Here is a 14,794-nt window from a genome sequence, read left to right as displayed (position 1 = left end):
CCACCCCTTGTGCTGGCATCCTCCGTGTCTGTCAGAAACATCCCCCCCGGGATAATAAATTTTGGGGTGGGGGAAGTGGCTTTAATTTAGATTATTTTTCTTTCTGATCTAAAGCCAGGTCTACACTAGACCCAGCAGCTCGGCTCGAGGTACGCGCTCCCAGCTATGTAGAATATGTAGCTGGAGCTGGTTTACCTTAAGCCGAGCTTGGAGGCTTCTCCCACAGTGGCTGTGTCTAGATTGCACCCCTCTGTCGAACGAGAGATGTAGATTAGGCTTGTCAAAATTGCTAATGAAGTGGGGATTTAAATATCTCATACTTCATTAGCATAAACATGGCCGCTGTTTTTTTTTTCAACACATGAGCTTTTTTGAAAAAACCCCCGGCAGTCTAGCTGAGATGGGGATCTGTCGAAAAATAAACCCTTTTTCAAAAGATCCTGTAAACCTCATTTTTTGAGGAATACAGGATCTGTCGAAAAAGGGTTTATTTTCCGACAGTTCCCTGTCTAGACTGCCATTTTTTTTTTTTAAAGAAAGCTCCATGTTGAAAATAAGCGACGGCCATGTTTATGCTAATGAAGCGTAGGATATTTAAATCCCTGCTTCATTAGCAGTTTCGATGTGCTTGATTTGCATTTCTCTGTCGACAGAGGGATGCAGTCTAGACGTAGCCAGTGGGAGGCCGACAGGAGCCAATGATCCCATCAGCTTCCCTTACGCCTGGCAAGAGCAGGAGTACCAGCGGGGGCCTTAACTAGACATGCTAAATCAAACTCCGATAGATCACTCACAGCAGTGGCGCTCTTCTGCGGCATGAAGCGTTGGCCTTAAATCAGCTGCCTCAACCATCCTCATACCTCTACAAATGGCATAGTTGAACCAGCACTTGTTACCTCTGAAGGGTTTACTTCTGATTATGTCTCAGGGTTCCTCAGGAAGCTCAAAAGTTCCCATGATACATGAACTAGCTTGGTTGGAATAGAGCGGTAGTTTGCCGAAGAAGATACTTTCTAAGGTAGTAGAAGTGCTGTGGTTTTCAGTCGGTCCTATGGGAATGAGTCGTAGCGGATGATTTTTCTGCCCTGCATGGTTTGGATCTGCAAGAAAGACAACACGTAGAAATGTGAGGAATCTCTCTGTGTCTTCAGTGGTGCTAGTTAGCTGGCAGCACCAAGTCAGAACAGGAAATGTGTATAAACACAGGTGAATGTTAGCCCCCATATATAGTATGCCATCAGATCTCACCTGACGTGGCATTGAAAGACGCAGGCGTTTTCCCATTGACTCCCCTGGGCCCAGAATCAGGCCCAGTGTCACAGACACAGGATTGCAGATCTTAACTATTTAATTTTGAGCAGAATAACCCGCCCTTTGATAATGAGTCTGCAGCCCAGACTCAAGCAGAGCTCCCATTGTCTTCAAGTTTTCCTGTACTAATCAGTTGGTATCATGGGAGCTTTAAACTCCAAGCCTTGAATGCTGTGGACACCCACTGATTTCCATTGGAAATGGAAGGCTATTGGATCCCACACGAGTAAAAATCATATTGCACTCTTGAGTGGCTGCGTTTCCCCCTTGTGTTAGCCTCACTCTCATTCACATCAGGTCTTACATGTACCTCGTAGGGAATCGTTCCCATTGGTGCAGAAATTGTTTTTGCTTTTCCTATTAGCCTGTTTGTTTCAGCTGAGGTTGTGTTCACTGCAGCAGGTCAGAGCTCTTCATATGTCCAATGGATGTCTCTGAAAAAGACCTCCTGCTGCTTAGCATGTCATGCTGGTTAGCTCTATTAGTTTGCATTAGCATTATGCTGCTCGCATTTGTGTTAACGACTTAACATGGTGGCTATGGGTTGCTCTGTTGCATATCCCATAGTCACTAAGGTGGTGAGTTTTATCTCATCAGGAAACAGCTGGGCTGTGTCTACACTGGGCCACTTATTCCGGAAAATCAGCCGCTTTTCTGGAATAAGCTGCGAGCTGTCTACATTGGCCCTTGAATTTCCAGAAAAGCAACGATGCTCTACTGTACAAAACACTGTTCCGGAAAAGGGCCAGTGTAGACAGTCCAGTAGTCTTTTCCGGAAAAAAGCCCCGATCGCGAAAATGGCAATCGGGGCTCTTTTCCGGAAAAGCGCAGCTACATTGACCACAGACGCTTTTCCGGAAAAGCAGCCTGCCAATATAGACGCTCCTTTTCCGGAAAAACTGAAAACGGAATAGTATTCCGTTTTAAGCAGTTCCGGAAATTCATGCCAGTGTAGACACAGCCCTGGGGTTTAGCTAAGTGCACATTGTCTCCCTCTGTAGATGTAAAAAGGTGCTGTGTGCAGCTGTAGCTCTCTGATCGGAGCCAGCAAGCGTGGTGTTGGTGGTCTGAGGGGAGTACGCAGAAGTCAGGAGAAAGCAGAAGGAATTAATTCTTTTTGGGGGGTGGGCCAGAGGGGGTCTGGCCCCTGGACTGGATTTGTTGTGTAGGGCATATGTATATGACTCACATGGCATGGACAAATTCTGAATAATGGATGGTTTCATTTAAGAGAGAAGCATCAAACCGCATGTCTGCAAATGTAACCTTTCAAATGGTATTACTCCAGGGCAGCAATATTGATGCCAAGCCTAAATGAAGGGCTCACTCCTTCATCCCCTTTGCAGTCAAAAGTCCCATGAATGGCTATTGGCGTGTTGCCTGTGGAAGGCAGGCAGGAACTAGCGGAAGGCAATCCCTTTGCTCCTGCAATTAGCCTTCAGTAAGACCATGGCATTAGACTTTGAATCAAGTTTGCAAACATTGGGGTAGCAAAGAAATGTCCTGGGATTGCTGCCTCAGATTTGAGACATAGATCTGAACTTGTAAGTCCTGCCTTGGCCTACGAGCACTAGATGGGAGAGATTGCGTGTGACCATCTGTATGAATAACCATTCCGGCTACAAGGCGGTGAAGCCCTTCAGACCTTTTCTAAGAGTATAGGTTTATTGTAATGTCTCTCCTTGTCTCTTGAAGGATTACTAGAGACCCCTCTTTGTTCTTTACAAGCTATAGCCTATGTTAGCAGACTCTGGCTTTGTATATCACGGAGCAGGGCATGACAAAATGCAGTCTGGGTCTTACTCAAAGGAAGGTCCACGTTAAGGTACGCTTTCCAGAAAGAAATGTGGTGGAAAATGGTTCAACATATTTGATTTTGATGATCTGCGAGGAGGCCTCTTTGAACTGGGTTTGGTGCTGTGTTTGGTAGCCTCAGTCAGTTTTCCAGTGTTCTCAATTAGGAGGTTCTAATATCATGCAAACGGAACTGCTGTGAACAGCTAGGTGTGAAAAAGCCAGCAGCCGATCTGCATTGGGGCCTTCCCGGCTGAGCGGCACAGGGACTAGAACAAGGTGGGAGAATTCCCATCTGTCCTCAGTACAGATGCAGCTGCCAAGCTCAAGGCTGAGGTTCTCTGGCAGGGATTTCCCTATACCCCCCCATGAGGGTGTATACCCCCTGTGAATTTCCCCAACACCCCCCCCCCCCCGTTTTGTGAACTATGGTGCCATACAGCCCACCTTCACCCTCATGGTGTCACCCCTCATCAGCCCTGACACCCTCCTTGTAAATTTGAAACCCCCCCCCCCAATTTCAGTTCCTAGGGAGGCTACTGTTCACTGGTGAGCCTTGCGGGAGGACACACACTAGTGCTGCTGGTCTTGTCAGTCCTGGACCAGCTCAGTGGACTTGGATCTGTAGGGTTGTCATGCCCGCATTTTTTGGCCAATGCTAGCCTCCCACAAAGCAGTCCATGTCACTGATTCTCCCACAGTGTTAATTAGATGGGATAAGTCTGAGCGGCAGCTCTGAAGATCACTGAGGACAGCTTAGCTGCATACTTGTAATGGGGAAGTCGGTGCTAAAAAGCAAGGTTTTAGATCGGGTTGAGGAACCTCAGACCCAGGGATATTTTGCAGCCGCTGACTTGCCTGGATCCGGCTCCCGAGGCTCATGGGGCGCCTCCCCCCAGCACTGAGGAGCCCAGTGTTGGCACGCCAGCCTCCCTGCTGCCCGAGAGCATGAAAAATCTACTAGGCTAGGCCCACCTAGGCGCTGGTATATGAGGGAAAGGTGGGGAGTGTCTTTCTCCTCAGTTGGTGGCCACAACAATGAGGATTTGGGGGTTGTTGTTTTTTTTTTTGCCTTCTCACTTGTGTGCGGTTCCTGACCCAAAAAAGGTTCCCCACCCCTGTTTTAGAGGCTTGCCTGGAAGATCCCTGTCTTTACCTGCCTTTTCTTCTCTCTCCCCCAGTTTATTCAAGACAAGGTAACTGCGCTGCGCTTCAAAGGCAGCTGCCTGAATAAACACCCTGCAGTTAATTTCTTGCCTTCAATTGCTTGTTCATTGGTGGATGACATATAACACAGTTGGAGCGATTCAACTCACAGTTTAAGCACCTTTGCACGGCAGATATTGTTTCTGCGGCTTTTTAATGGTGCTGTTTACATTTTGCAATGTATTCTTGTCTCCTTTCACTGATCTTGAATGATCTAATCTGTGTCTGCTAAATGTATCTACTTTAGCGCCATTAGAATAACCCTGTAATTGACTGCACATAGGCTGTGATGGAGTGAGCAGCCCTAGACAATATATACATCTAATGGAACCACATAGAGTGTATAGATGCACTTAGCATTGACGATACCCTGATTAGATGAGTTGCTTGCCTGTATTTGTTTTTAATTGTAATGAGGATTAAACATGAGAGAGGTGCCCAAGAGGGAATCCTGAAACTGCATTTTCTTCTTTTAAAGAGTACTTTTCAGCACCCACCCACCTTTAATATTTTTGCTTCTTTTACAGAAAAAAACCATTGATGTTTATAGAAGAGAGGTAATTTGACCGTCACTTCTTTGTCAAGATGAGGTGTTTGTCTGTTGTTGGAATTTGTGCTGCATGAGTGCTCCCAAAATAAGTGCTTCTCATACACAGGTCATCATGGTTCCTGCCGCCAATAGCTGTCAGCCTAATGCATTTTCAAGAAAACACTCTGCGTGCACTGCTATCAATGCTAGCAAGAGTGGGAAAACTCTGAGTGGGACTAGATAATGGGGTAAAAACACTCACACCATTGCTGAACATCGGTGGAACTTCACCAGTGGTACAGCCATGATGGGAAATACCCCCAGAGTTGCCAGCGTAGAAACAACTAAATAGCAATGATAATTGCGCACCTCCATCCGCCAGATCAGCAGTGCCATTGTAGCCATTATGTCGTTATTACAGAGCATGGGGAACTGCAGCTAATTACTTGCATGTGATAGAACATTTTCGTGACATTTGAAAAACCCCAATGAAAATAACTGTGGTGATAAAATAATTCAGTGACTCTGGGCCTTCATGGGCACCCACATGTTAGGAGAGATGCTGGAATTCTTGTCACTGTTCTGCTACCTTGCAGAAGGGGGGAGCAGATGCCCAGCTTTGACCCAAATGACTGCAGTTCTGCTAACTACAAAACCTATCTATGCCTCTTAGATCATGTACTACCAGCAAGCCATCATGAAGTCCACAGTGAAATCTTCCGTCTCCCTCGGAGGGTAAGTTCTGATTCCCTTATGCTTCCTTATTCCCTAATTAGTCTTAAATTCTCTCCCGTTAATGAGCTGATTAACCTATTTACTCTGACAGCTGGTGCAATCGATAGCATGGCCGCACACAGTGCTCTCCGGGCGCAGTATCTCTAGGCAGTGTAATCACTGGATTGGAAACTGGGAAGAAAACCAAGGGCACCCATAAAGCAGAGAAGGCTCCAAGACCCCGTCCCAGCATGAAAAGCCAGTTCTCCAGTGGGAGCTTGGCCATAAACTTATATGGGACCAGGATCAGGTCGTTAGTTAATATTCCAGTGTCCCAGGGTGGACTCACCACCACGGCGCCTCCTGCCTGTAGCCCTGGGAATTAGTTTTTGTCTGCTCGCTGGATGCCTCCCTTTGGCTGGGGTCTCCCTGTTTCCCTCTGCAGTCCGGACCTGCTTCACTCTTGGGCCACGGTGTCCTCTTCAGGACACTGCCCTCCGTCAGGGCCCACTCCAGTCTGTTTTGGCTCCCTTCTGTGGGGATTGATCAGTCTCTGCACTCCAGGGTCAGGGAACACTCAGTTCCCCTCCCAGGGAACACGCACTTCCCCTGTACCCTCCTTGTTTCAGTGCCCCACTGTCAGTCTTCATCTAGCCCCTGCCTCTGGGGCAGACTGCAGTCTGTCATGGCCACTCACCATTGGCAAGGGGGTGCGGACCTGCTGCCTTGGCCTATCCTGGCTGGCTCTCTGCAGCCTTCCTGCACTCAGGTCTGGCCTCAGGCCCTGCAGCTGGGAAGTTTGCCTAGCCAGCGCTTCCCCAGCCCTGCCTGCCTCCCCCAATACTGCAATATTTCCAGGAAGCCTCCTGCTTCCCAAGTAGCCAGGTCCCTCCTGCTCTCCAACAAGAGTTCAGTCCTCCCCTTTCACTCCAAGAGCCCTTCTTTATATAGCCCCCAGCTGGGCCCTAATTAGCAATAACTGCCTCAGCTGGGGCTTCGCTCGCAGCCCTTTCTCAGGGCTGGGTTATGCCCTGAAAGGGCCAGTGCAGGGCAGATGCCCTGTCACATCCAGTTGCAACCCAGGGAAACATTGAGCAGGGACTAAGGGGTAGGTACCCTGTCATATTCATCACCACGCTCGGTGCTTCGACAGGGAGTCAGTATCATCGGCCAGCATCCACGACTAGCGAGGCTGAAGGACCATGAATGTAGTTCTGGGTTACGTTCAAGTTCTGGGTTAAGAGGAAAGAGTTAGTTGGGAAAACCGAGCGGAACAAAGCAGCATCACAAAAGAAAAATCTTTGCCCGCTCAGCCCTCCAGCGGAGTCGCACAGCCTGGTGTGAATCACTCACAACCCCTTCTGGGGCACACACTGAACAGGGGCCGAGGTCCCTCTGCATCTGTCTCCCCACGCTGCATGAGAGCGGTGCCTGCAGGGCTTCCTATCCCAGAGACAGCCTCCTTGCCCGTGCCTTTTCAAACCAAAGAGCCAAACTACATCACGATTCAGAACTAGTGGTCAACAAAGAGCCGTATAAAAACGACCATTTGCAGTCGTTTATCATTGCCATAATGATTACTCATAGCATAAATGGAACCTTGTACTCACAGACTTTATTTGGTGGGACTTCTGCTGCTGCATCTTCTTGCACATTTCTTTGAAATTGACATCATAACAGGTCAAATCCTGCTTCTTGCACATTCAGGCTGTCTTTTGTCAATCTTATGGCAGGGAGCCGGCGGTGCAGGAGTCTGGGTTGGGGTGTATGATGGACTCAGGGAACAAGATTGGGGTGTGTGGGAGTGTAGGAGTGTTATGGCAGAGGGCTGAGTATTTGGGGGTGCAGGAGTTTGGGGGTGTGGGGGTGCTGGAGTTTGGGGGTGTGGGGGCATGAAGGGCTCAGGGCAGGAGGTTCTGGTGTATGATGGGCTCCAGGTTGGAGTGTGGGGGGGTGCAGGAGTGTTATAACGCTGCGGCCAGATGGGGGCTGGGCCCCAATTGGGGGCTTATTGGCCAGGCTTCATTTTTAAATAAAGTAAAATATTATGTGCAACACAAAAGGTTTCAGCATTGCATTTATTTATGCCAGAGGTGGGGAACCTTTTTTGGGTCAGGGGCCACACAAGCGAGAAGCAACGAAACCAAACAAATACACAAAAAAGCCCTCCAAAAACCTCCAACCCTCACTCATGTGACCCCCAACTGAAACACCTCACTCTCCTGGTGCTCCAACCCCATGGTGCAGGAAGGGACAGGGAGGACTGAAGTTCAAGGCACCAGGCCAGATTTAGTTTTTTGGGGTTCCAGGGTTGGTGGGTTTTGTGCCCCTCCCCCCGCCTCTGGGGTGGAGCAGAAAATGAGGAGCAGCGGGACAGGGCTAACAGTGAATGGGATAGGGATGGGGGTGCAGGATCTGGGTAGGAGGTAGGGTGCTAGAGCAGGCTGGGAGTAGGGTGTCCGGCCAGGGGGCAGGAATGGGTTGGGTACAGGGTGTCTGGGGGTGTGGAGAGTATTCAGGCTGTGGGGCTGCAGGAGGGAGAGAATTTGGGGGGCTATGGAGGAAGGGCAGGGAAAGACAGCAGAGAACCCAAGTCCTGTCCCATGATCCTTACACATGGAGGCCACCATTCCTATCACTGGGCGGATGCACTCCGGGGAGGATTCTTTCTGCCCCCTGCCCTGCAGCCCACCTGGTACAGAGCCATGACCTGGGAGAGGATTTCCCCACACGTGTTTGAAATGGTCACCTGCTTGAGGAAGGCCTGGAAGGAAGGCACTGCAGTCTAGTGGCTACAGCAGGGGAAAGGCCCTTAGGAGTTCTTGTTCAGGGCCTGCCTCTGCTTCTGTCTCCCCTCTGTGGTGGCATCAGTCTCTCTGTGCCTCCGTCTGGGAATTGGAGCTGACGGCACTGGCATAGCTCCCAGGGGCGCTGTGCTGCTTAATCGGCCGACACGTCACAGAGTGACTAGCCCCGTCTCTATACTGGGCCAAACCCAGTTTCCTCAGCTGTGAGCCAAGCTCAGAGATCAGGCCTGACTCGAATCCGTATTGGTTAGGGCAGAATCAGTCTCCAGACAACACAGAATCCTAGAACTGAAAGGGGCCTGGAGAGGTCATTAAGTCCAGTCCCCTGCCCTCACGGCAGGACCCAGTACCATCTAGATCAGGGTGGGGAACCTCTGACCCATGGGCTACATGCGCTTCATCAGGGTTAGCTGCTGGCGGGCTGCAAGGTGGTTTGTTTACGGAGTGTCCGCAGGCACAGAGTCTGGCCTGCAAGTTCCCCGCCGCGATCTAGACTCTCCCTGGCAGATGTTTCTCTAATTGGCTCTCAAAAATCTCCAGAGATGGAGAGTCCACAACCCCCCCTAGGCAATTGATTCCAGTGCTTCACCACCCTGACAGGCAGGAAGTTTTTCCTAATGTCCAACCTAAACCTCCCTTGCTGCAATTTACGCCCATTGCTCCTCATCCGAGCCTCCGAGATGGAGAATATGCCCACGTGAGAGTATTTTATTGATCCAGGAGGCGCTGGAAAGCCTGGATCGTTAACAGGACAGTGCAATGTAACCTGAGCAGATGAGTTTAGATTTGTAGCTCAATTAGAATATATGGATTAAACTGAATTATGTGAGTGCTGAATGCCAGGGCATTTCCACTGAGAAGATAGTATCAAGCATGCTGGTGTCAAACCGCAGTCTGCTTTGCGCAACAGCATCTTATCACTATAGGACCCATGCCAAGGAGTCTATTCGCATCACAGCTTTGGCCAGTGCACACCCAGCTTTGAACATACAAGAGCAGCTTAGCCTGGGATGAATTTAAACACAGAAACCTAGACAAATTTTTCAGAAGTGAGGGGGGAAAAAACCTGCCTTTCGCCGGGTGTCAATGAAATTGGTTGTAATGGTAAGTCCAGCTGGTCCCTGAACTCAAGGTGGGACATTAAGTGTTTTTCTACTTTGCTCCTGCAAGAGCAGAAGAGCTTTTGTCTTCACAGAGAAAACGGCTCAAAATGCTCTGCAGAGCAATGAGCTGGACAGTCGCCGTGGGCAGGAACATGGTAGCCAGCATGTGCATGCTCCACCATGACCCATCCCGTAGAAGGGAACCCCCTGGGGCAAAACAAAAATGTCACGTTTTTAGCAAGGAAGCTGCTCAGGGCCCTTTTTGAAGTCTCCCCATAGCCCCTCTGGATGCCAGTCCAGGTTCCTGCAACATCTGTTTTTCTTCCTGTCTGCTACCTTCTGCTCTCTAATGGGTGTCCTATCAAAGCAGCCAATGGTTGGACAGAGACTGAGCTCCAGGTTCTATTCCCTTGTCTGCTTCCGACGTCACTGCAGGACATCGGGTGTCTTAAATGCCGCTCCCAAACTCTGGGACCCTCCCACCCCAAATCAATGGCTGCTTTTGAAAGACAACATAGAGGGCCACCTTTGGTGGGTGATCTTGTTGGGAAAAGATTCATTGCTCTTTTGAATGGTCCTTCATGCCCGGAGATCCCATTCAGGATCCAGACCCCTGCATGCACTTAAGCCACATCTTCATTCCGCAATCGATCTTCTGGAGTTCGATTTAGCGATTCTAGTTAGGACTCGCTAAATCAAACTCAGAGGACGCCCCCACCAGCGTCCAGAACTCCTGCTCTTGTCAGGAGTAAGGGAAGCTGATGGAACCGTTTGTTCCCATCAGCCTACTGCTGAGGGGATGCTACCAAGTTTGGTTTAAATGAAGCCAAGCTGCTAGGTCTAGTGTGGACCTGGCTTTAGGAAGAGGCCCAAGTCCTTTGTAAATAGTTGTCTTAGGTTTACAAACATGCTGGTTGAAATGCTGCCTGCAGCTGATCACCTAGTTCATCTGAACTATTTTCAGGATCGTGAAGTACAGTGAACAGTTCCTCTCCAATGACCCCATCATGTCTGGATGCCTCCCCAGCAATCCCTGGATAACCGATGACGCGGAGTTCTGGGAGCTCAATGCAAAGCTGTATGTATTTACTCCCCCACCCGCTTGTGGCCGTTATGTTGCTGGAGATTGAAAATGAGGAAGCATTGCTGTAATCGTGCTATCCGTTCTCCTGTGAGAAGTGTGGCTTTCCTGTGCATGATGTAGCTTGACAGCGAAGTGGTCAGCGATCCTCTGTCAGGGTTGACATCTGAACTCGCTGCATCATCTGCTTTCTCTCGAGGTGTGGTCTTCCTGAACGGTGTGGGAGTTTTAAAAGTCATACCAGGCCTATTCTGTGGGCCTGATTCTGTTTTTGGATGAGTGTAAGAGGCTCCCCTTCACCCAAGAGCAAAATTTGGCCCATTACGATCAAGGTAAAGGTTGAACCTCTCTAGTCCAGCACTCTCTAGTCCAGCGCCATGTGTGGTCCAGCATGATTTTCGTTAGCCGGATATCCACTTTTCATGGGTGTGGCCAAGTTTCCTGTGGTGCCATAAAGTTTGGTTACAGCCACTGTCCTGGGTCTCAGTGTTCTGTGCTGTTATTTAGCTCTAATGTACCCCTAAATGTCTTCTAATAGCCCAGGAAGCAGTGGAAGTGTTGGTAATGCTGATAGACAGTATTGACCTCCTGTGGTCTGGAAAACTCTCTGGTTCGGCACCGGTCAGGTCCTGAGGTGTGCCGGACTAGAGAGGTCCAACCTGTAGCATAGCTCAGCTAAATTATGGGCATGGACCCCAGTTCTCAGGTCTATAGGCAGGCAAAACTTCCCCAAGAGATTTCTTTGCCTAAGGGCCAAAGCACCCTGATTCAAACACTATGGCTATGTCTACACTGGCACCTTTTTCCAGAAATGCTTAAAACGGAACAGTTTTCCGTTATAAGTATTTCCGGAAAAAGAGTGTCTACATTGGCAGGATGCTTTTCTGGAAAAGCCCTTTTTCCGTAAAAGCGTTCGTGGCCAATGTAGATGTGCTTTTCCGGAAAAAAGCCCCGATCGTCATTTTCACGATCGGGGCTTTTTTGCGGAAAAGACTACTGTGCTGTCTACACTGGCCCTTTTCCGGAACAGTTTTCCGGAAAAAGGACTTTTGCCTGAGTGGGAGCAGCATAGTTTTTCTGGAAAAGCAGCTGATTTCTTACAGTAGATCGTCAGTGCTTTTCCGGAAATTCAAGGGGCTAATGTAGACAGCTCGCAGCTTATTCTGGAAAAGCGGCTGCTTTTCCGGAATAAGTGGCCCAGTGTAGACACAGCCTGTGTGTCCTAGGAATCTCTTCCCTTGCCAATGCTCACAGGAACTGGTCAGTTAAACTGGGTACACGCAAGGCTGGTGACAGACTTCATTGGGCCCCTGGGCAAAGTGGGAGGGGCTTGGCTCTGTGCCCCTTGGGAAGGGGCGGGGCTAGCTGTTAGCCTCCTACACCCAGGCCTCAGTGCTGCTCGAACCATGCTTCGTGGGATTTAAAGGGCCTGGGGTTTCAGCTGCTGCTGTTCCGGGCAATTGCCCCCTTTGACTGCCCCCACTGGCGGCTATGGGTACATGGCGGTACTGCGTTGCTGAAGGAGCACAGCAGCCGCAGCTCTGGCAGCCTCCTGTCCAGATGGGCATTTTGTGTTGGTTTTGAATCTCACACCAGTGTAAATCAGCAGCAGCATATTAATGATGCAGCACCAGTATAAAGCCGGTGTAAATCAGAGCAGAATCGGCCCCTCCGAGTCTCATTCCTGATCCCGCTGCGCCCAGGGCGATTTAATTGCCGCTTACCTAATGGGCTGACCTGGCAAGCTCGTTACGGCAGAGCGGGGAACTCTCCTGGCACGCCAGCCAAGGGCGCGCTGCTTTTAATGAAATGTGTGGCTCCAATCCGGCAGTGAGCTGACTCCAGCGGGAAACAGTGGTGTCTGTGTTGAAATCTTTGCAGAGTGGAAATCCCTACCAGGATGCGTGTGGAGCGATGGGCCTTTAATTTTAACGAGCTGATCAGGGACCCGAAAGGCCGGCAGAACTTCCAGCTCTTCCTGAAGAAAGAATTCAGTGGTGGGTCTGTGTCCCTGTGCCTCCCCGTTCAGCCCCTCTGCGTCACTACGGCACATTTCCAATCCAGTGGGGGCAGCTCAGGGGCTATTTTTAGAAATCTTATAACCGGGTCCTACGCAATAATGGGAAGGCCTAGAGGAGCTGGGCTGTGGAGTCAGTGCATGCAATACCATCTAGTGGCAGAGGACGGAAAACACAGCAGCAAAGAAACCACTCCGCAAAGAGAGTTTGTTGCTGGAGCCCCTGCAAATTGACTGGTGTTTAAAAACAAAAGAAGATTTGTGTCAATGTTACAGGCACTTAGGGTGAAATTCATCTTTGTGCAGAGAGCCCTCAAACGGATGTAACTGTCACAATCCGGGTTTCAGGAGCATGTCCAACAAATATCGAATCGTGTGAATTCAATGTCGAGTTTTTAATTTCGCTTCCCCGCTGTTTTCTTTGTCTCTCTCCTGCTCTTGTAACGGATCCCTCGTTGCTCAGGAGAGAATCTGGGATTCTGGGAAGCCTGTGAGGACCTGAAATATGGCGACCAATCCAAAGTCAAAGAAAAAGCAGAAGAAATTTACAAGTGAGTGTGAGGACTCCTGGGTTTGCAGCCAACCTTCCTGATGTGTGGCTATCCCCATCCTGGCCTTGTTCCGTTCTCCTGGGGGAATAGCGTAGTCCTGAGTATCGGCCAGGATTTCCTTTGTGAGCCGGCCAGAAGCACATGTGGGAGATCGTCCCTGTCAATGTGCCCATTCATCTTTTCCAACCCTGTGTGGATTTTTTCCACTCACGTGCAGCATAAATTTTGTGCGCACCGAGGAATGTGTGAAGGTGCACCACCAAAATAATCCGCTGGGTGCCATCTGAACCTTTCCTGAGCAGCTGCACAAGCGCATGACTCACAGGGGACACTGGTCCCAGTGTGAGGAGGATGCTCCTTTACATAAAAACTAACAAACATTATTTTGTTATAAAGCAACTTCCCCCCCTCACCCCCCATCTATCCAAGTGGCTCATACAAGGAAGCGGGCTAGTCTGATTGGGAGACAAAACCTCTCAGTTAAGTCTTATTCTGTGCCATTCAGCCTCCCCTTCCCGGTCGGGAGAACAGGAACAGTATTATGTCTGTACGTCTCCTTAGCCTTAGGAGGCCTCATTAATCAATATTTGTGAAAGTACATAGAGCTTTCCAGAGGAGAGACCCTCTGTGAGGGCCAACCCCAAAGCCTGCTGGCGTCTGGGGGGAGACAGCCCCACAGCGGGCTTTGAAGCAGGTCCTGAGTGCAAAACATCGTTAATCCTCAGAGGTGATCCCGTGGCGTGGGGAGGCCCTGCCCCTTCCATGCCCACGAGAGCCCAGACCACCCCCCTCAGGGTGGCCACTGCTGGCCCCTGCCTACCTCCCGCCACATGTGGCCACTGACCCTTCCTCCCTCCCTGTCCTCAGGCTTCCCCGGCCCCAGAGAGCCAGCAGGCCGCAGCCCCAGCCTCTGCAGGGGGACTCTGGGGGAGCATGGGCGTGGCCAGGTGAGGCAGTGTGGTAAGGCAGTGCCAAATTGCCCCCCTCCTGTTCAAAGCACGTGGTGTCTGGTTGTACCTGAGGCGCTCATTACTGCCCATGGGTGTGAGAGAGCCACGGCTCAGGTCTGGCTGGCAGTTGGAAGCACATTTTTCTTTCCCTCCGTGGACGCTCAACAGCCTCCATGAGTGCTCCCCTCATGACCTCGCCCGTTTCTGGTTTCAGACTCTTCCTGGCTCCCGGGGCGAGGCGCTGGATTAACATTGATGGCACGACCATGGGCATCACCGTCCGGGGTCTCAAGCACCCTCATCGCTACGTTTTAGATGCGGCGCAGACTCATATTTACATGCTCATGAAAAAGGTTTGCAACTGGCTTACGCGCCCTGAGGGCGTCCCCGGCGTGTCTGTGCCTGTCCGGGTCCCGGCGTGCTAGCTACCGTGGCTCCCAAAGTCTCCTCTGTGTGAAAGGAGGCAACTTGCTGCCCTGCAGCGGGAAAGAAATGGCTGATCCCTTCGCCATCTGGTTAGCGGATAGACGTCAGGGCTCTGAGCTAGGACAGGGGTTTTCAAACTCGGGGCCACAGCTCGCGATGGCCGCGAGATGCTTTGTTCGGCTGAGCGGCCGCAGGCATGGCAGCTTGCAGCTCCCTGTGGCCACAGTACGCTGTTCCCGGCCAAGGGGGGGGGTCGCGGGAAGTAGTGTGGCCGCAGGAGGTAGTGTGGGTGAGGCCACCACTTC

At 50.5% G+C, this 14,794-nt stretch overlaps 1 protein-coding gene across 3 annotated transcripts in view; it reads left to right on the top strand.

Annotated features, from left to right (window-relative positions):
• Window positions 1–14,794, top strand: part of RGS9 (regulator of G protein signaling 9) — a 72,907-nt gene that overhangs the window by 36,718 nt on the left and 21,395 nt on the right. For all 3 annotated transcript variants that reach the window (XM_075903962.1, XM_075903961.1, XM_075903960.1), the window contains 6 exons: window positions 4,839–4,868; window positions 5,514–5,575; window positions 10,429–10,542; window positions 12,427–12,542; window positions 13,026–13,113; window positions 14,278–14,416. In XM_075903962.1, the coding sequence (XP_075760077.1) occupies window positions 4,839–4,868; window positions 5,514–5,575; window positions 10,429–10,542; window positions 12,427–12,542; window positions 13,026–13,113; window positions 14,278–14,416 (549 nt within the window). The remainder of the gene's footprint in view (window positions 1–4,838; window positions 4,869–5,513; window positions 5,576–10,428; window positions 10,543–12,426; window positions 12,543–13,025; window positions 13,114–14,277; window positions 14,417–14,794) is intronic.

The sequence above is a fragment of the Pelodiscus sinensis genome, chromosome 20, assembly GCF_049634645.1.
Source record: "Pelodiscus sinensis isolate JC-2024 chromosome 20, ASM4963464v1, whole genome shotgun sequence".
NCBI classification, from domain to species: domain Eukaryota; kingdom Metazoa; phylum Chordata; order Testudines; family Trionychidae; genus Pelodiscus; species Pelodiscus sinensis.
Note: the sequence above shows the minus strand (reverse complement) of the source record. Positions and strands in the feature narration are given on the sequence as shown.